Source organism: Aquarana catesbeiana, linkage group LG12 (assembly GCF_042186555.1).
Source record: "Aquarana catesbeiana isolate 2022-GZ linkage group LG12, ASM4218655v1, whole genome shotgun sequence".
Lineage (NCBI taxonomy): Eukaryota > Metazoa > Chordata > Amphibia > Anura > Ranidae > Aquarana > Aquarana catesbeiana.
Window position 1 is genome coordinate 52,981,994 of NC_133335.1, and position 20,972 is coordinate 53,002,965.

At 42.2% G+C, this 20,972-nt stretch overlaps 1 protein-coding gene across 1 annotated transcript in view; it reads right to left on the bottom strand.

Moving 5' to 3' along the window:
- Positions 1 to 19,733, bottom strand: part of NXPH3 (neurexophilin 3) — a 34,792-nt gene extending 15,059 nt beyond the window's left edge. Inside the window, exon 1 of the mRNA XM_073607803.1 lies at positions 18,672 to 19,733. Within this exon, the coding sequence (XP_073463904.1) occupies positions 18,672 to 18,725 (54 nt within the window). The 5' untranslated portion in view covers positions 18,726 to 19,733. The remainder of the gene's footprint in view (positions 1 to 18,671) is intronic.
- Between the last annotated feature and the right edge of the window lie 1,239 nt (positions 19,734 to 20,972).

Sequence of the window (20,972 nt, forward strand, 5' to 3'; positions counted from 1 at the left end):
ATGGACTCACTAAAATTGCTTCTACTGAGCTAACAATCCCCCAATATCACAGTAGGAAATGGGTAAAACCCCTATATAGTTTTTTTTTTTTTTTTTTTGCCATATGTGTCCATTGGAGATATTTCACTTCCTGTTCTGTAGACACAAACGAAAGTAAAAGGAATTCTCTGCGATGTAAGGAAAATATCCTGGTAGATAGTTGTCACCAGAACAAGTGTCCTAATTGGAGACTTTACCCCCTTCTGTTCCAGTGGCAATTTAAAATTTTGGATTTCTCCTCACTTTCTGCCTTGGTAATAATGGTCACATCGGACAAATAGAGAAAAGGAGAACAATTAGGGACACAGACTGCAATACAAACCCAGCTGGGGTTCTAACCCCTCGCCATTCTACCCAAATTTAAAATAAAACTTTGGCTTTGGATACACTTTAAGGTTCAGGATCCCAAATGTTTACAGCCATGGGTCTTTAATGTAGAGCGGTGAGCAGTTTTACAGTACAAACCATTTCGGGGGCCACCTCATTTTCATGTTTCCCTGTATCCATATATCTTTATTCTAACTAGCAACATGAGAAAATTACGTTTTAAAAGATTAATGATCGCTCCCTTTTTTGCTGTGCTGTAAAGTAGGTGTAGAACAGACTCATCAATTCTAAAACCACTTATCCATTTTTTTTTTTAACAACAAAAGGCATGGTTTTCAATAGTCAAGCTTCTCATTTTGGCTTGTACCTAGTGCTCTTGTGAGTGTACAAAGCGTAAGCTCTGTGGGCTTGGATGTGCAAGACAGGCTATTATTGGTCTGAGAGCTGAAAGGGGTTAATTTTAAACAAAGAATGGGGGGGGGGGATAACCATGGAGACAGATACAAGGGGGCAGCTGGTGAATGATCTGGGCCCATTGGGACTTGGGTTGAGTGAGAACAACACATGGCAATACAACGATGCTACAAGGTAATCCGGCAATCAACAATGCACTGCATATAAAACACATTACACCGAAGAGCAGTTCAGACTGATAAAGCACCACTGACAACAACATACAAGATAGTAATAAGCTATGATAGCCATTCTGGAATGAAGACAGACAGATGAGCCAGCGAAGGCAGCCCGGCTCACATTAATGCACAGTCACAATATAATACAGATGTACAACCTAGCATATGAATGCATAATATAGAAAATACATGCATGAGCTCAACACAGCACATGATCATAACCTATAAATTCTAATAACGCCATAAATTGCCACATCAAATGGCAGCTCGGTACTGTGAGTTAATGGCGGAAAAAAAAAAAAAAAAGCTTAAAACCTAAAATAACATTTGACTCGGAACTAAGACGGCAGATTAATGTAAAGCAACAAAAGTGCTCATCTATTTAATTGTACGTATTTAAAGTGTAATAAATATTCTGTTTTCTGGGCTGCTACTTTTAAGTTGTTTAATAGCAGGTGAAGAAATACATTGTAATAAAATGGTAAAATGCACTATATCAAATAACAAGACTAAGCTGCTTATTTAATGGCGTCAGCATAAATAATATACTAAAATCATAACATAAATAGCATTACATGACTGCTTATTAAAATTAGGTAGTGCAGAGGGTGGTAATGAATGTAAAGTGCAATATCCCATAGCCCCCAAGCAGGTGCAGAAGCTTAAGTTGGTCATACAAGCCCCAGTAAAGGTGGAGGGGGTCAATGTGGCACCTATGAAAAGCAATTTAAAGGCCAATAAAATTCCCTTTTATTTTGGCGTGGGGGAAGTTTTCCTGTTCTCTTCACAGACAAGATGATTGTTAGAGATCAGAATTCTCGGTAAATATAAAAGAAGCAGGCGGTGTAGGCAACTGAATTTGACCTGGTATAAGCCTCTTGCATTCCTTGTACAGCAGAGCTGGAGTGTGAGAGGAGGAAGCAGCACAAGGAGACAATCAGTTCATGTGCTGAGAAGAAAACATGCAGATAGAAGAAGAGAACAGAGTGACAGAGAGATGAGCTCATCACTCTGCTGCTTCTCCTTGCAAGGTCCATTCTCAGGCTGGGGTGGGTCCAGTGAAGTCTGGGCTCTGAGAAAGTGGGTAAAATGGTGCTGGCCATCAAACTGAAGACTTCTAGTGGCAGAAAAAGGCACTACACAAGAAATCTCTTGGATTTTGCAACAAAAGCTAGTTTTGTTATTTTACCTTTTGACAAATAATAAAAAATCTGTGATTTTTTTTACAAAATATTTGACTCCTATTTGCTGCTAAAAAGCCCCGTGGGGAACTTTCCACTTTTTTCTTTTCAAAGATTGTAATTGGGGTGTGCAGCCCAGATAGATAGATAGATAGATAGATAGATAGATAGATAGATAGATAGATAGATAGATAGATAGATAGATAGATAGATAGATAGATAGATAGATAGATAGATAGATAGATACATAGATAGATACATAGATAGATACATAGATAGATATTATTTTTGGCTGCATATTATATCTCTGGGCTTTATAGTGGCAAAAATAATTATTTGAACCCCTGCAGATTTTGTAAGTTTGCCCACTTACAAAAAAATGAAGGGTCTATAATTGTTATCATAGGTGTGTTTTACAGTTCCTTGTAAAATTATTCATACCCCTTGCAATTTTCCACATTTTGTCACGTTACAACCAAAACCGCAAATGTGTTTTATTGGGATTTTATATGATAGACCAACACAAAGTGGCACATAATTGTGAAGTGGAAGGAAAATGATAAATGTTTTTCAAGATTTTTTACAAATAAATATGTGAAAAGTGTGGGGTGCATTTGTATTCAGCCCCCTTTACTCTGATACCCCTAACTAAAATCTAGTGGAACCAATTGTCTTCAGAAGTCACCTAATTAGTAAATAAGAGCCCACCTGTGTGTAATTTAATCTCAGTATAAATACTGCTGTTCTGTGAAGCCCTCAGAGGTTTGTTGGAGAACCTTAGTGAACAAACAGCATCATGAAGGCAAAGGGACACACCAGACAGGTCGGGGATAAGGTTGTGGAGAGATTTAAAGCAGGGTTAGGTTTTAAAAAAATATCCCAAGCTTTGAACATCTCATGGAGCACAGTTCAATCCATCATCGGCCCCCCCTCTATCCACGCACCCCCTATGTGATCAATAGATAGATTCATGCATAGCATGAATCTATCCATGGTCGCCGCGAACACCCCCTATATATGCATCCAGTCCCTTTGAGGACACCGGACCATAGACTTTGATAGGCTTCAAAATAGGGTGGACTCGTGGCGCAGAACATTGCGCTGGGAGCCCACCCAGGTGTGTTAGAAAAGCAAATGAATATTTGCTTTTCTAATACTGAATCTCCTCCCTGCCAATCAGGAAGCCAATCAGGAAGTGCGGGTCTGATACCCGTTTCCCGATTGGCTGAAAGGTCAGGCGATCCTATTGGACGCCTAGAAGGAGGGGGATGCACGGCGGAAGCTGCCGTGATCCACACCACAGGAGGAGAAAGAAAGCTGCCGGACACTCTGCCTGCCCACTTCCTAGATGGGTTAAGTTCGGGGCTGTGATTTCACGACTGTCCTCCGGGGTAGTGGTTGCCGACTGAGGAGGGGGGGGGGCTGTTTAAGCTGCCACTGATGGAAAGAGTATAACACAACTGCAACCTACCAAGACATGACCGTCCATCTAAACTGACAGGCCGGGCAAGGAGAGCATTAATCAGAGAAGCAGCCAAAAGGCCCATGATAACTCTGGAGGAGCTGCAGAGATCCACAGCTTAGGTGGCAGAATCTGTCCACAGGACAACTATTAGTTGCGCACTCCACAAATGTGGCCTTTATGGAAGAGTGGCAAGAAGAAAGCCATTGTTAAAAAAAAGCCATAAGAAGTCCCGTTTGCAGTTTGCGAGAAGCCATGTGGGGGACACAGCAAACATGTGGAAGAAGGTGCTCTGGTCAGATGAGACCAAAATTTAACTTTTTGGCCTAAAAGCAAAATGCTATAAATGACAGAAAACTAACACTGCATATCACCCTGAACACACAATCCCCACTGTGAAACATGGTGGTGGCAGTATCATGTTATGGGGATGCTTTTCTTCAGCAGGGACAGGGAAGCTGGTCAGAGTTGATAGGAAGATGGATGGAGCCAAATACAGGGCAATCTTAGAAGAAAAACTGTTAGAGTTTGCAAAAGACTTGAGACTGGGGCGGAGGTTCACCTTCCAGCAGGACAACAACTCTAAGCGCCGGTTCACATTAGAAGCGGCACGACTTGCAGGTCGCCTCACCGAGGCGACCTGCACACGACTGCCGCGGCGACTTGCAAGACGACTTCTGTATAGAAGTCTATGCAAGTTGCCCCCAAAGTAGTACAGGAACCTTTCTTCTAAGTCGGAGCGACTTGCGTCGCTCCGATTAGAACGGTTCCATTGTACAGAACGGGAGGCGACTTGTCAGGCGGCTAGGTCGCCTGACAAGTCGCCCCCGTGTGAACCGGCTCTAAACATACAGCCAGAGCTACAATGGAATGGTTTAGATCAAAGCATATTCATGTGTTAGAATGGCCAAGTCAAAGCCTAGACCTAAATCCAATTGAGAATCTGTGGCAAGACTTGAAAATTGCTGTTCACAGATTCTCTCCATTCAATCTGACAGAGCTTGAGCTATTTTGCAAAGAAGAATGGGCAAAAATGTCACTCTCTAGATGTGCAAAGCTGGTAGAGACATCCCCAAAAAGACTTGCAGCTGTAATTGCAAGTTCTACAAAGTGTTGACTCAGGGGGTGGGGGTGCTGAATACAAATGCACGCCACACTTTTCACATATTTATTTGTAAAAAAATTTGAAAACCATTTATCATTTTCCTTCCACTTCACAATTATGTGGCACTTTGTGTTGGTCTATCACATAAAATCCCAATTAAATACATTTACGTTTTTGGTTAAAACACGACAAAATGTGGAAAATTTCAAGGGGTATGAATATGATAGAAACAGAATATCAACCAAAAATCCAGAAAAAAACACATAATACAAATGTTTTAAATTGAGTTGCAGTTCAGTGAGTAAAATAAGTATTTGATCCTCTACCAACCAACAATAATTCTGTCTCTCACAGACAGTATGTGATCATGTGGTACACAGATTAGTCCTGTCAATTTAAGAAGGTTCTCCTAATGACAACTCGTTAAGTGTATAAAAGATACCTGTCCACAGAATTTCTTTCTTCCATTAAATTCCACCATCATGGGCAGGACCAAAGAGCTGTCAAAGGACATCAGGGACAAGATTATAGATCTGCACAAGGCTGGAATGGGCTACAAAGCCATCAGCAAGAAGCTTGGTGAGAAGGAGATAACTATTGTAACGATTATTCGCAAATGGAAGAATTCCAAAACAACCATCAATCGTTCTTGGTCTGGAGCTCCATGCAAGATTTCGCCCCATGGGGTAAGGATGATCATAAGAAATGTGAGGGATCAGCCCAGAACTACACGGGAGGAACTTGTGATGATCTCAAGGGAGTTGGGACCACAGCCACCAAACAAACCATGGGTAGAGCTTCAAAGGGATGAAAATAAGGGGAAAGTAATACTGGGAGTATGCTATAGGCCCCCTAACCTGAGGGAGGAGGGGGAGACGGACCTCCTATCACAAATTGGATTAGTGGCAAGGATGGGAGGTGTCATCATAATGGGGGATTTTAATTATCTAGACATAGACTGGGCGGAGGGAACCACACATTCGTCTAAAGCTCGCCAGTTCCTAAATGTCTTGCAGGACAACTTTATGGGTACAGTATCAACTACTAATACATGTTGATGTAATGTGCATTTATGATATCATATATGTTTTTCAATTTTGTATAAATAAAATTTAGATGAATCTTTTTAAATTTATATCGTAATAGTTGATACTGTATTTGGCATCTAAAAATCCCCTTTTTCTTTCCCACAATCTCCCTTTATTGGGATTTGTGGGGATCCCCCTTTCAATATACTTAATTTATTCTAGGGGATTGTGCCATTTTTTGATGATAGGCTCCCCTCCCACCCACCCAATACTTACTTTACTCACTGAATTACAACTCAATTTATAACATTTGTATTATATGTTTTTTTTTTTCTGGATTTTTGGTTGATATTCTGTCTCTATCATTTAAAATACACCTATGATAAAAATTATAGACTCTTCATTTCTTTGTAACTGGGCAAACTTACAAAATCTGCAGGGGATCAAATACTTATTTTCCTCACTGTAGATAAATCTCATTCTGATTGGTTGAAGTGGATTACTGCACTTTACAACTAAATGGGTAATGTGAAGTAACAGGTGAACCCAGTCAATACTAGCACTATGCAACAAACACTGCAAGTGTGCTAAATTAAAAAAAATAATAATTTAAAGTAAATTTCCTATCCTGCCACCCCTCACCCTTTCACCATTCAAAAAAAAAAACTTCCAAAAAATCCCTCACTGGTGCTTTTTTTGGGAGTGCAGACCAGTGACCCGTCATTAAATTCTGAGACTGCAACTGACTATTTTTGTTGTCACCCCCTCTTCATGATGTGATCAGACTTTTGAAGTCTCCTGGAGCCTTACAGCATCCTACTGCTTAGTTCTCTATAATCCATTGTAGTCAGGATTCAGAGTGTACCTCACAGGGTCACTGAGAATGTATCTAAACCACTTTTGATCTACTGAGAATACCTTACCGAAGAGTCACCAGAAATCAAGCAATCTACCACTCATGAGCTTGATTGAGCACTACAATTCCCTCGATTGTGAAGTTGGAATCAGGCATTAAACTTACAGCCTTAAATACTGATTTTAAATATTGAATTGAATGGAAATTGAAGTTTAGTAATAATTTAAAAGCAATGGCAATTTCATCAAAAGCAATCAGATTTTTTCTGCTCTGTTTAATCAGGGCTTACTTAAAGTACCTGACCAGCTTGCTTAAACTATTTGCCTTTTTAAAGGCCAATTCTGGGCCCCCAGTGCATTCCCACTGTATGTTTTTGCTTTTCTGGATGGGCTTGAATGATGTAGAGAGCTGTGCTAATGTGATTACATCAGTGTCACTCTCTGCACCATTATATGGTAAACGAAGGGTGCTATGAAAATTCCCCCCTGAGGGGCTTTGACTAGGATGCCCTGCACTTACAATATCTCCTCAATCCTCCAGGTGGAGTGACATTAAGGGTCACTCAGCCGAGGAAACTGAGGACATCTTGTGGATCAAAAAAGAACTGCAGGGGACAGCAAAAAATTGAAAATGAACACTGTGAGCCATTTATTTTTAACACATGCTAAGGGGCTATTTTAATTTTAAAAAAAAAGGTGGAATTTGGGCTTTAAATAAGCCTAACAATACAGCCTTGTGTTAAAAGACACAGCCCGTGACAATAGCTGCTTAATAGTTCTGGGAAAAAACAACAATCATTTTTGTGCCTTATATCGAAATAAAGCAGGCATGACAATGCACATCATGCAGAAGAGATGTACAGTAGTAGTCTACAGTGATAACAGGAACAATTATACAGCTTCATGATGGAAGGCTGCTCAAAGAACACACAGTAACAAAATGGCAGTTTCGGTAGAGGGTAGCATCTGTTAAATGAGCCCGCAAATCCATAGAGACGCTGACATTTTATACAAGAGCTACACAATGAAATGGATTTGATCAGTCAGAAGTAGTGAGCTGGCCCTGTATGAGGCAGGACACTGGTTTTGTATGGAGAAGAGACCCAGTCATGTACAGTGGAGGGCACCATTCCTGTGTAGGGTAGAGCACTGGCCTTGTAAAGGGAAGAGCGCTGGTCTTGTATGGGACAGAGCCTTGGTCCCGTATGGTGCACAGCACCGGCCTTGTCTGTGACAGAGCATTGGACCTGTATGGGGAAGAGCACTGGTTCTGTACGTGTTAGGGCACCTCCCCAATATGTTACAGGGCACTGGTCCTATATGGGGAAGAGCCCCAGTCCTGTATGGGGCCATAGTTCTGTATGGGTTAGGGCACCCTTTCTATCTGGTATAGAGCACCAATCCTATATGAGGAAAAGCAACAGTCCTGTATGGGGAAGAGCACCGGTTCTGTATAGGTTAGGGCACCCTCCTATATGGTACAGGGCATCGGTCTTATATGGGGAAGATCATCTGTCCTGTATAGCATTGGTCTTGTATTGGGAAAAGCACCTGTTCTGTATGGGGCACTGCATTGATTCTGTATGGGTCAGAGCACTGCTCCTGTATGGGGAAGAGCGCCAATCTTGTATGGGGCAGAGCACTGGTCCTGTATAGGGAAGGATACCAAACCTCTATGGGGCAGAGCACTGGTCTTGTATGGGGAAGAGCACCAGTCCTGTATGGGGAAGGGAATCAGTTCATTATGGGGAAGAACACCAGTCCTGTATGGGGCAGAGCACTGGTCATATGTGGGGTAGGGTGTCAATCCGAAATGGGGCAGAGCACCAGTCCTATATAGGACAGAGCACTGGTCCAGTATGGGGTAGACCACTGATCTTGTATGAGGCAGACCACTGATCCTGTATAAGGCAGTACACTGATCCTGTATGGGGCAGAGCACAGGTCCTGTATGTGGCACAGCATCAGTCCTGTAGGGGACAGAGCACTGGTCCTGTATAGGTTAGGGCATCTGTCCTATATGGGACCGGGCACCAGTCCTGTATTGGGAAGAGCAGTTCTGTATGAGCTACAGCACTGGCCCTGTATGATGTAGGGCATCAGTCCTGTATGAGGCAGAGCTTTGGTCCTGTATGGGGCACAGCACCGGTCCTGTATGAGGCAGAACACTGGTCCTGTATGGGGCACAGTACCAGTCTTGTATGGGGCACAGCACCAGTCCTGCATGAAGAAGAGCACCGGTCCTGTATGGGGCACAGCCCCAGTCTTGTATGAGGAAGAGCACCGGTCCTGTATGGGGCACAGCACCAGTCTTGTATGAGGAAGAGCACCGGGCCTGTATGTGGCACAGCACAGTCCTGTATGGGGCATAACACCGGTCCTGTATGGGCAGAGCGCCGGTCCTGTATGGGCAGAGCGCCGGTCCTGTATGGGCAGAGCGCCGGTCCTGTATGGGCAGAGCACCGGTCCTGTATGGGCAGAGCACCGGTCCTGTATGGGGTAGGGTGCCAGTCCTGTTATGAACTAGTTATAGCTCCCATACACGTAACCATCATTCAGATCGACCCAACTCAAAAGCCATAGACAGCCAGATCTTAATGTGATTTGTCCATACATGGGGAACATTAGGCTGGACAGATGTGGATATTTGATGACATGCAAAAATACAGGTCCTGATAAAGGTAAAGATAAAATCTGCTGTATTATTTAAAGCACCTGAAAGTCTATCTCTGGGGAAAACAAAAAAATCCCCCTACAGTGGGGTTTCCCACGCACTTCAAAGGTTAACAGCTTGGTTATGCCTACAGGACTTAATCGCTGGTTCTAGCAGTAGGTGGCACTCAAATCTTCACCTTTACAATACAGTCTGTGGGTGGTCACTCGGTGTCCTCAAGTACAGTGCAAGGATAATGGCCCTGCATTGTATTTGGTAACATCAGAGTCTCTGAGACTGCTAGAGTGTGAGGGAGAAGAGGCTGTAGGTATGAAGGTAGTCCTGTAGCATTGTTTAACCCGGAGATTAGCTTTAAAGTGTGCCTAAGGTATGCTAGAGTGGCCTCCCTCTGATATTAGTGCAATCATTTGCAATCATTTAATGCCTTAAAAGCTGATCTTTATTCTGATATAAAAGACACAAAAAGGTTCATCTCTGTAATCATTAATACATCATTTTTAAGTATTTTTTTCCATTTAAACAGTGTAAGCACCTGAATCTGACCTGATATCATCCTATCTGGGCAAGGAGCCAATCAGTTCATGTGCTGACAAGAAACGTACTGATAGGAGAAGAAAGCAGTGTCAGAGAGAGGAGCTTATCACTGTCCATTCTCAGGCTAGGGTAGATTCAGGATGACTTGGGCTCAAAAGAAGTGGGTTAAATGGTGCTAGCCATCAGACTGAGGACATCTAGTGGCAAAATGAAAGTATACCGGGGGAAACCTCTAAATTGAAGGTGAATATTGCAGCTGGTTTTAAACATATCTTTTTAATGGGCTGCTCAGTTTTAATGGGCTGTTCCCAAACATAGTCCAGTTATTGTCAAAGGATTTAATGTACATGGTTGGTGCAACTGCCCCAGTAGCACCAAAATGATCCATTAGCCATTGTGAAGGAATGTACCCTATGCGAATAAACACATAGGCACCTAATTGTAGCCTGTGGCCATGTTTAAAGAATTTACACTCCCCTCCTGGGCTCAATAGAGGGCACCATCTTGTGCCAGACTCTACTTTCTCCATTGTACCCAGGAAAACCCAAAACCTGGAATGCTTAATTTAGAAAATTCTGAATGGAGCCCAGGTTGAGCTATTGCCCAAACCCTTTTACTCTCACCCCACCCTATTGGCTAATGATGTCACCCATCTCATTTAAAGAGTTATAGGGGGTGCGGGGGTGGAAGAAGGAAGGCTGAAGTTGGACCTCCCAAGGTCTATTACAGCTGGTTTTAAACTTATCTTTTTAATGTACTGCTCAGTTTTAATGGGCTATTCCCAAACACAGTCCAGTTATTGTCAAAGGATTTAATGTACATAAACTGCCCCAGTAGCACCAAAATGATCCATTAGCCATTGTGAAGGAATGTACCCCATGTAAATAAACACATAGGCACCTACTTGTAGCCTGTGGCCATGTTTAAAGAAGTTACACTCCCCTCCTGGGCTCAATAGAGGGTATCACCTTGTGCCAGACTCTACTTTTTCTATTGTACCCAGGAAAACCCAAAACCTGGAATGCTTAATTTAGAAAATTCTGAATGGAGCCCAGGTTGAGCTATTGCCTAAACCCTCTTTCTCTCACCCCACCCTATTGGCTAATGATGCATGTCACCCATCTCATTTAAAGAGTAATAGGGGGATGCGGGGGCGGAAGAAGGAAGGCTGAAGTTGGACCTCCCAAGGTCTTGTTGAAATTTGTATAACACATCACCCCAGCTTATTGGCTTTCTAGGTTACCCTGGAAATTAACTGAATCCAGGGGGCAAATTAACACCTTGACTGTGATCCCTTAGTTCTTTAGACTGCGTATTATCATTTGGTTTTACTAGGTTTTAAAAATCCCTTATATTCTTTGGAATCATTTGTGCAGACCAGTGAGGAAAAGCCTGGCATGTGCATCCACCAGCACCAGTCTGGATATGAGGGCAGTCCATGGCATATGAGTGCATTGTGTGAATACTTGATCAGCATATCATTGGCATTGCACCCACGCCCTTGAGAATGGGTTCAGTGATGGCATACAGTACATGGACCTCCGTTGAGCAGCAGAAACAAGAGACAGAACCGGCTACAGCTCATGGTATGGGCCATGGTTAGAAGTAATCCTTGAATCAAATGTGCTCTGTGAGTACACTGTGAGCCCCCTCCTCTTTGAGATCTGTGTACACTGCACACATTAGGGACGCACCAATTCTTTGGTGCTATGCCCTGTGTCTTATTGATTGAAGAGCAACTTCGGGCAATCCATATATGCAATTGGTGAAGAATTGATGCTATCCAACAAATGTTGCAGCTGTGCTAAAAAAGTCAAAGTTCACTCAATTCATCTCAATCTGACAAAACCCCATAAGCACACATTGGTCCATAAAGGGTCACTGGGAGTGTACTTCCTGCAGCTTGTGCTATGTAACTTCCTCTTCCATTCTGCTTATGGGATCACCAATTACATTTTGACTTCCAAAGCAGGCTTGAATCTGATTGGTGGCTGGGAGAAACATTTTAGCAGCATGAGAGGCAGAAGGAGCCTGAATGGTGTTTCAACAACATAAGCAGGAGTTTTCCAGGATCATCAGACTAATGACTAACAAAAGGAGTTGTAGGGAAGTGGTCCACCACAGCAAAGTTCAGGTGAAAACTGAAGGTTTGAATTTGATTGGTGGCTGTGAGAAACATCTTGGTAATGTGAGAGGCAGCAAGAAGCCTGAAGGGTTTTCAACAACACAAGCAGGCATTTTCAAGGATTATCAGATTAACGACTAACATAAGGAGTTGAGGTGAATTGGTCCACCACAGCAACTCTGAGGTAAAAGACTGAAGGTTTGAATCTGATTGGCGGCTGTCAGAAAAATTTTAGTAGTGTGAGAGGCAGCAAGAAGCATGAAGGGTGTTTCAACAACACAAGCAGGCAGTTTTCAGGATCATCAGATTAACGACTAACAAAAAGAGATGAGGTGAATTGATCCACCACAGCAACTCTGAGGTAAAAAGCTGAAGGTTTGAATCTGATTGGCGGCTGGCAGAAACATCTTAGTAGTGTGAGAGGCAGTAAGGAGCCTGAAGAGTGTCAAAAACGCAAGCAGGCGTTTTCCAGGATCATCAGGCTAATGACTAACAAAAGGAGTTGTGGGGAAGTGGTCCACCACAACAAAGCTCAGGTGAAAAACTGAAGGTCTGAACCTGATTGGTGGTTGTCAGAAACATCTTAGTAGTGTGAGAGTGTCAGAAACCATGAATCAGACCAAGACAGAAGTACAGTTAAATCACACTTGTTTAATAATAAAAGTAAATAGAACAAACGTAGTCAAAACACAGCCAAAGTTCGGAAACCGGAACGGATAGTCAGACAGTCAGGAAGCCAGCGATCAGCGTAGTGAAACAGCAAGCAGGATCTGGAGCCAGAAGGAATGTCAGCCAAGCAAGTCTTTAACAGGAATGCAGGAGATAGTCTCTGTGATGTTGACCAAGGCGAAGGCAAAGATCATCTGGGCTGGATGGCTCAGGTGAGTCACTGTGGAGAGATAGGAGCTGGCAATTAGACGACAGCTGAGCGGCCAGCTTAGAGGAAGGAAGGGCTGAACCCAGCCCTGACCGTACCCCCTCCTCAACGACCCCTCCCCCTTGGAGGACCACCAGGCTTGAGGGGAAAATGTCTATGGAAATCACAGAGGAGGACAGGGGCATGTACGTCCGAGGATGAGACACAAGAGCGTTCCTCCGGACTGTACCCTTTCCAATGCACCAGGTACTGTAAGCGCCCACGGAACCTACGGGAATCAACGATGGACTGTACTTTATACTCCACATGGTTCTCAACCTGTACAGAGTGAGGACGTACCACAGAGATCATCTGGGCTGAACGGGTTAATTAGGCAGGACTGATGAGCAGGATATCATCAACAGGTGAGTCACTGTGGAGATATAGGAGCTGGCAATTAGCTGACAGTTGAGCGGCCAGCTCAGAGGAAGGAAGGGCTGAACCTGGCCCTGACAGAGAGGCAGCAAGGAGCTTGAAAGGTGTTTCAACAACACAAGCAGGTGTCTTCCAGGACCATCAGACTAATGACTAACGAAAGGAGTTGAGGTGAAATGGTCCACCACAGCAAAGCTGAAGTACTAAAGTAGGCTGTGCTCCTTGTATATGCGTCAAAGTTTAATTTACAACTTTGAGTTGAGAACATGTTTAATGGATCTTTGTGACCCTTTTATCATCTTTTCACCTGTAAATAAGACTCCACCTAAAAGCTGGACTACACCCAAAATGGAGTGATGTTGGGCAGGGTTCACTGCTGACTGGAAATCAACATAGAAATACTTTCCTCCACAATCATCTTGGCAGGGTAAGCTCAGATTTTTCAGCTGAGCTATTATTGTAACTGACTCCAAATGTTCTTATGGAGAATCTGTTAAAATATGAGTGATAAGCATCTCTTTGATCTGGTCCCTCTAGTGGACATTAGAGAGTACTCTCTAGGAATAGATGTAGAATTAATTTAGGTCTCTGACTAAGCTCAGCTATGAGGTGGTGCTTGGTCTATCACAGCATATTCAGGGGGTGCCTTTTCCCAGCACTGTCTTGGAAATCAATACAGCCCAGCATGGGAAAGGTGGTCTCAAGTCATGTCCCTCTCCACTCAAATTTGAGATTTTCGGTTGGGTTGCTCTAAGCACTACTTCTGTCTACCATAATGGAGGAAGGGGAGGTATCCAAAAAGAAGCTACAAGATAACAGTAACTGTGTCCTCATTTCTTATCCCGGATTGCATGCAGCCCTGTTATTACATCTAGATGTCTACCATACATTAACATTAGGCACATTACAGAAGTATAAGTAGATCATGTTGGCAGGTTGGCAAATATGTCTGATGCTATCCTTTAGAAGGTGTCATCTGATGGTCAGATGAAGTTGGCCTACATGCTAAATAAGAAGGTGTACCCCTTTAGTCCAGCAATACACTACTTGACCTAATAACCTACATTTGAAACTGAACAAATAAGGTCACTTAACGACTCAGCCCTTTATAAACTATTGCCTATTACAGATGACCTCTTCAACCCATCTTAAATACCATCAATCAATAGACCGTTATTATGTATATCTTCCTATAACAAGCCTAGAAAGCCCTGATAATCTCAAGTAAATGTACTTACAAATCTTTCCCAGCATCATCTTGAAACTCTCTGAAATCAATGGCCAACCCTTATTAGATAACTAGCTGGCATTGTCTGAACTTTAAATATGTCTCTCATTACACCACTAGGCTCCCTAGTGGGACAGGCCTTTTAACCTATCGAACATGTCAATGTCAATAGGTCATTTGACAATCCACTGAGACTGACAGTTTGCACAACCTAGTAGGAAAGGCTACACTCCTCTATGTAGAGGATGAGCCTAAGTGCCCAGTTGTGACAGTTATAGATAAGGCAGGTCAATGTGACACTGGCTGTACAAGGAGCTTCATGTATAATCTATCAAGCATGTCACGGTTTTTAGATCTAGACAGATTTATTATAGGCTGAAGAAAGCAAAATGTCAACCAATCAAGCTTCAGCCTTCATCTCAAACTGCGGGGAAAAATAACTGCCACAATCTGATTGGTTGCTTAAGGTAATACACTTTCCTCTCCTCTAATTTGTAGACATTTGTCCCTCAGAGAGAGCAGGCAACCAATAATTTTATATTATGTTATCTGGGCTAGGCTGATTTAGTCTATTAAATCTCTTCTTTTCCATAGACTTCGCTTTCCACACAGCTGCAAGCTTTCAAATAAGGGACTACCCCTTTAAGTCATTAAGCATTCTATTGTAATTAGGTTATTTTTGCTCCTGTATGACACACTTTGTTTAGCTAATGAAATGGGCTCCTACCCATAGATCTTTCAGTTCATATTTGACTGATCTTTAACCCATCAAACGTGCCTAGCATGCAATCCATCTGACTAGACGAAACATGTCAAGCTCCCTGTATATCCACTCTTAAACCTTTAACCTGCCTTTGATCTTAAGGTAGTTTCCCCTTCATCTTTTCACATAGATATCCAGATTGGTAGGTCTCATACTATGCTAGATTGGACATTAAACCCCTGCATAATCTCTCTCTCTGATCTCACTTGGTGCTCAATATCTACCCCGGTGAAACCACCAGCAGAGCTGTAAATCTTAGCACCTATACAAGAGAGACCTTTCAACTCTTTGACTGGCTGTCATCTCTTCTGTCTGATCTTACCTAAGGTTGCCTGTTAAAGTCAAGATCCTGGCAAGTCCATCAATCCATGCATGTACTGTAGACTGACCCTTTAAATATGTCCTTTTAACTCTTCTTTTCTGATCTTGGGGGTGGGGACTCCAAAAACATGTATACGTCTGTAGACATCCGATGCTACACTAGATAGAATGGTTAATCTATGCAGCACACAGCTTTCATCAGATGAACCAAGGCCACATTTATTTATTTAACTCTTGAAATACACAATCAGTTCTTAAGATTGCTGGATTAAATGATATAGAAGCACTGCACAACTGTTATTATATTTCTCAGGTATCTCTCAGAACCATCTATTTATCTCTTCAAATACATAGCTCAGGTCTTAAGATCTGTGGAAGAAATTGACATAGAGGGCTTACCTTGTTTTTTTACAACTACCAGTTCTTACAATGGTCATGGCTGACTATTTAACCCTTATTACCGTATTTTCTCACAGCTGCCAGTTCTAACAATGGTCATGGCTGACTATTTAACCCTTATTACCTTATTTTCTCACAGCTGCCAGTTCTTACAATGGGCATGGCTGACTACTTAACCCTTATTACCTTATTTTTGCACAACTGCCATTTCTTACAGTGGTCATGGCTGATTTTTTAACCATTATTACCTTATTTTCTCACCACTGCTATTTTTTACAGTGGTCATGAATATTTAACCCTTATTACCTTATTTTCTCAGAACTGCCAGTTCTTACAATGGTCATAACTGACTATTTAACCCTTAGTTCCTTATTTTCACACAACTTCCATTTCTTACAGTGGTCATGACTGATTATTTAGCCCGTATTACCTTATATTCTCACAACTGCAAGTTCTTACAGTGGTCATGGCTGACTATTTGGCTGACTATTTAACCCATATTACCTTATATTCTCACAACTGCCATTTCTTACAATGGTCATGGTTGGTAATGTAACCCTTCCAACATCTTAGGATCTCTGGAATACAGCTGTAGAGACACCTTGAACCATAAGCAACTATCATTGGGTCTCTCTTATATCTTAGTAATAGTCTTCAGCTGCATGTGTCTAAGGACCTCTGAAATTTAATTACATGGCAGTATTAACTCATGAAATACCCAAATATCAGTCATTCCCTCTTTTAATATTTGGATGTGCCTGTTTAACTTTCAGAATGTAGGATCTGAAGGTATTTTGAAAAAAAGTAATTGATAAAGGCATAACTGTCATTTTGGGACTATTTAACTCTTAAAATACACATCCAAGGTTAAAGATCGCTGGACTACATGAACATGGAAGACCTTGATTTATTAAATATACATGTGTAATCAATTTATTATAACATTCAGAACTGTGTGGGCTCATATACATACTTATGTAAGTTCAAGGATCCCTATGATAATTTCCAGGATTTTGCAATCTCTGGAATAAAATGACATGGTGGGGTGGTCTAACAAAGGGCTATGATCAGATCATTCGATAAAAATCTCTGGAATCAAATGATATGGTGGTCTAACAAGGGCTCTGATCAGATAATTTGATAAAAATCTCTGGAATCAAATGATATGGTGGTTTAACAAGGCTATGATTAGATCATTAGATATTCAGGGCTGTCTATGTGACTTTTTAGATACATGTTCAGATCTGAAAATTTCTACAATCAAATGACATAGTGGGTATTAAACAAATAAATTCACAAATGTCATTGGTTCTTTCTTCATGTGCAGGACTGTCTGTTTAACTCTTTGAATGCATTTTGAAGATGACATAATCCTTTAAATACACTTGTCATCTGATCTCCTAATTCTACAAAACTCTTATATTTCTAGGTCTAAAGACCTCTGGAATATAATTCCAAAACCGTATTAACCCAACAATTACAGGGCTGTCATTACATCTCTCCAGGTATTTCCATACTGTCTTCTTTACACTACACGTAAATGCACCCATTAATCTCTGGAAGGCGAAGCGATTAACCCATTAAATACTTTTTTTCCCTATTTATCTGAGAATTTTTCCTAATTATCTCTTCCAAGTGTGAATATTTCCAGTAATTGGGTTGAGGCACTATACCATTAAATGCACAACCATCATCAGATCACTCTTAGAATGCCAAGAACTGGCTACTTAACTCTTTCAATACCTATCCAAACCTAAGAATCTCTGGAATAAAAGAAAACAGGTGCATTACCCTAAGACCAGACCACACTTCCAATTTTCAGAATCATTTAGCACTTTAAGTATCTGCTCAGATCTGTATCAAGGTAGAACCTCTAGAAGGTTGAGGTTTCTTGAGATCCTACCTGAATCTGCTTAACCCGCACCAAACCTATTCATGCCAGTTCTTTAACTGGAAGGATCCTTTGGAACTGTTAGTGCTTCTTGGACTAACCCCTAAAACCCCAACAATCCCCTCCCTATTATTTTCTCTGCCTGTAAATAGCTTGTTTAACCTATTAGACAACCCCCAGACGGTAGATCTCTCCGCTCATACATGTGACTGACTAGTAAACCTATGAATCATGCCACTGTTCTTAGTTCCCTCTGGATCACTCAACCCCTTACAGTCCCAATTTCCAAAGAGCTGCATACAAAAAATACCTAAAATACAGCTAACCTCTTCCAGGTTGGCTCCTTATTGTACTATGCTTGCCCCCCCCCCCCCTTCCTTCCCTACCCTTGCATTGTCAGACCTTTAAACCAGACATCTGGTATCCCCATTACCCACACGCCCCCTATATATTGCTAAATACACATATACTATTACATTAGCTGGCTGGAAACAAGCAACAGGTAGGGGATTGTTTAACGTAAGCTAAGGATTTATATCCCCCCTTGTTACGGAAAAGCTTAAGCTTGGGCTTGCAATGTGACCGTATACACTCTATAGGATGTGCAAAGAGAGGGCTTACACATAATACACAAGGCAATATATCATACGTTGGAAAGCAGCAGGTGTGACAGCCTGCCAAAGGGAGGGGGTTAGATAAGGAGGGGGGTCAGATCAAGGGGGGGGGGGGGGGGGCTCGAGATTGGCATTGATATAAAGAGACAGACAGACAGACAAGGAGGGGGGTAAATAGAGATATTTCAGATCCAGTACTTACCAGATAGATGCTGCCTTGGACGAGGAATATAAAACAGCATTGTGTCAGCTGCATTTTGCTCAGCGGCTGAGTCTTGTAGCGTAAACTCACCTGCGTTGAGCATCCATGTGAATGCTGTGAAGACCACAGCTAGATATACACACGCAGCCTGACCACCTCACTAATTCCCCCCCTCTTCAGTCTCTCGCACTTCTCTGTTCTTTCTCGCCCTACATAGGTGGCCCCGGTCCCCTCCTCTTTCTCTCTTTCCAGTCTCAGCCTCTTTTTATCCCTTTATCATCACTCTTGCCGCTGTTGACTCTACACTTTTTTTTTTTTTTTTTTGTTGCCTTCGTTCTTTTGGCAGTGTATCCTTAAGCTGGTCTTCTCCACTTGCTCCCTGCCTCGCTTGTCCCTGCCGTCTCCGTTCTCCACCTGCTCCTCTTCTTCCTTTGCCCGTCACACACCTTTCTCCTCTTCTCCTGCTCTCATTGGCTCATCCCTCTTCTGCTTGTTCCCTCGCTTTTTTTTTTCTTCTCTCGAGCATCCCTCTCTCGCCAGGTCTGTGGCTCTCTCTATCACAGGGTCTACAAACCCCCCCCCAAACCCTTGCTCAACTATGCCTCTCGCTCTCCTGCTCCTTGTGTATTTTTCATCCTCTCTCTATCTGACCTTCTATCTCCCTCCCTTTTTCTCTCCTCCCATCAGACACTCTCCTACTGTCTGTCTGTCTCTTGGTCTCTGTACATCCCTCTGTGTTTTTCTCACGTACAAGTTACCCCCCCCCCTTACTATTTACAAACTCGTACCTCTCACCCTCTATTCCTTCTCTTTTAATATACTTCCACCCTTTAATTTATGCATTCATTATATTTATTGGTTACCACCGAGACAAAACCTTATACCCCTCCCAGTGACATTTTGTCCGATTATTTTTTCTTTTATTTCATTTTAATTTTTTTTCTTTTTTTTTTTTTAACATCATCACTTTTATGTTCCTAAATCAGCTTGGCGTCAGATTTTTTTCTTTTTTTAAAGATTGACACATTTTTTTAAAATTATGACTGCCACCTTTCCATCATTTGTCCCCAGATCGTCAACGGGGGAGGGCGGGATTTCTGATCTGGACGCACCATTACGAATGCGCATTAAATTTTCGTGTAGTCCTCCCTTGAACAAGCTTGTAAACAAAGCTTGTAAACAGGTACCAGCTACATAATCCTTCTCAAAACGATGTCTAACACTCTCTGTCTCTTTTAGACCATCCCCGTCACTCGTTTTTTTCTCCATCTCTCCCGTGCACGCTGGGTCAATATGCCGGGTTATGGACAAGGCTTTTCCAATTAAATTGATGTTTAGACAGACATTTTCATTCTCTGCATGTTAGTGCCGGGGAATAGAGAGACCACCGCTACTTACTATCTGCTTTCATGACTGATCTAGGAAAAGGAAAAAAAGGAAAGAAAAAAAAAGGGACCTATAAGAAGGGATTCTACGGATGGAAAGAGTTACAATCACTCGGTAGCTTTAGACCAACTCCATGGTGACAAATGGCTCGTTTGCAGACCATTGAAATAACTGTGTTGCAAATGAGGTGACTGCCTACAAGAGGTTATTTACAATGCATTGAGTGATCAGATTGCCCCTATGTAGTGTAATCTTAAAGAGAACTTGAGAAAAATTGCATACATTTATTATGATGCTATTAGCATGTGCCATAAGTTGCAAGCGTTCACCACCTACGTTGTTGCAAACTTTTCGAAGTACTATTAAACCCACTGAAACACCCCAAGGTAGGGATATAGGTGGAATATAGCTGCTCCAATTTCAGCCATCTCCTGCTTGCAGTGTATGGCCTTGCCGTCACCGCTCCATTTAGCAAAAGTCAATTGATCAATTGACTTTTGTTGAAGGAGCCTGTTAGTAAGTTGTTGGTTGAACCAATCCTGCATCCATGGGTGGGAGGGGTGTTTAAACCTATAAAATCACTGATATCTTTGGAAACAGGGAGTGATTTGAGAAGGTTTGCAGTAATACTGGCGGTTCCAGATATGCCTAATGCCCCGTACACACGATCGGAAATTCCGCCAGCAAAAGTCCGATGTGAGCTTTTGGTCTGAAATTCCGACCGTGTGTATGCTCCATCGGACTTTTGCTGGCGGAATTTCCGCCAGCAAAAGATTGAGAGCAGGTTCTCAATTTTTCCGTCGGAAAAGGTTTCTATCGGAAATTCTGTTCGTCTGTATGAAATTCCGACACACAAAAAAAAAACACGCATGCTCAGAATCATCGCTTCGTATGGAACTTCCCTTTTCTAGTGCC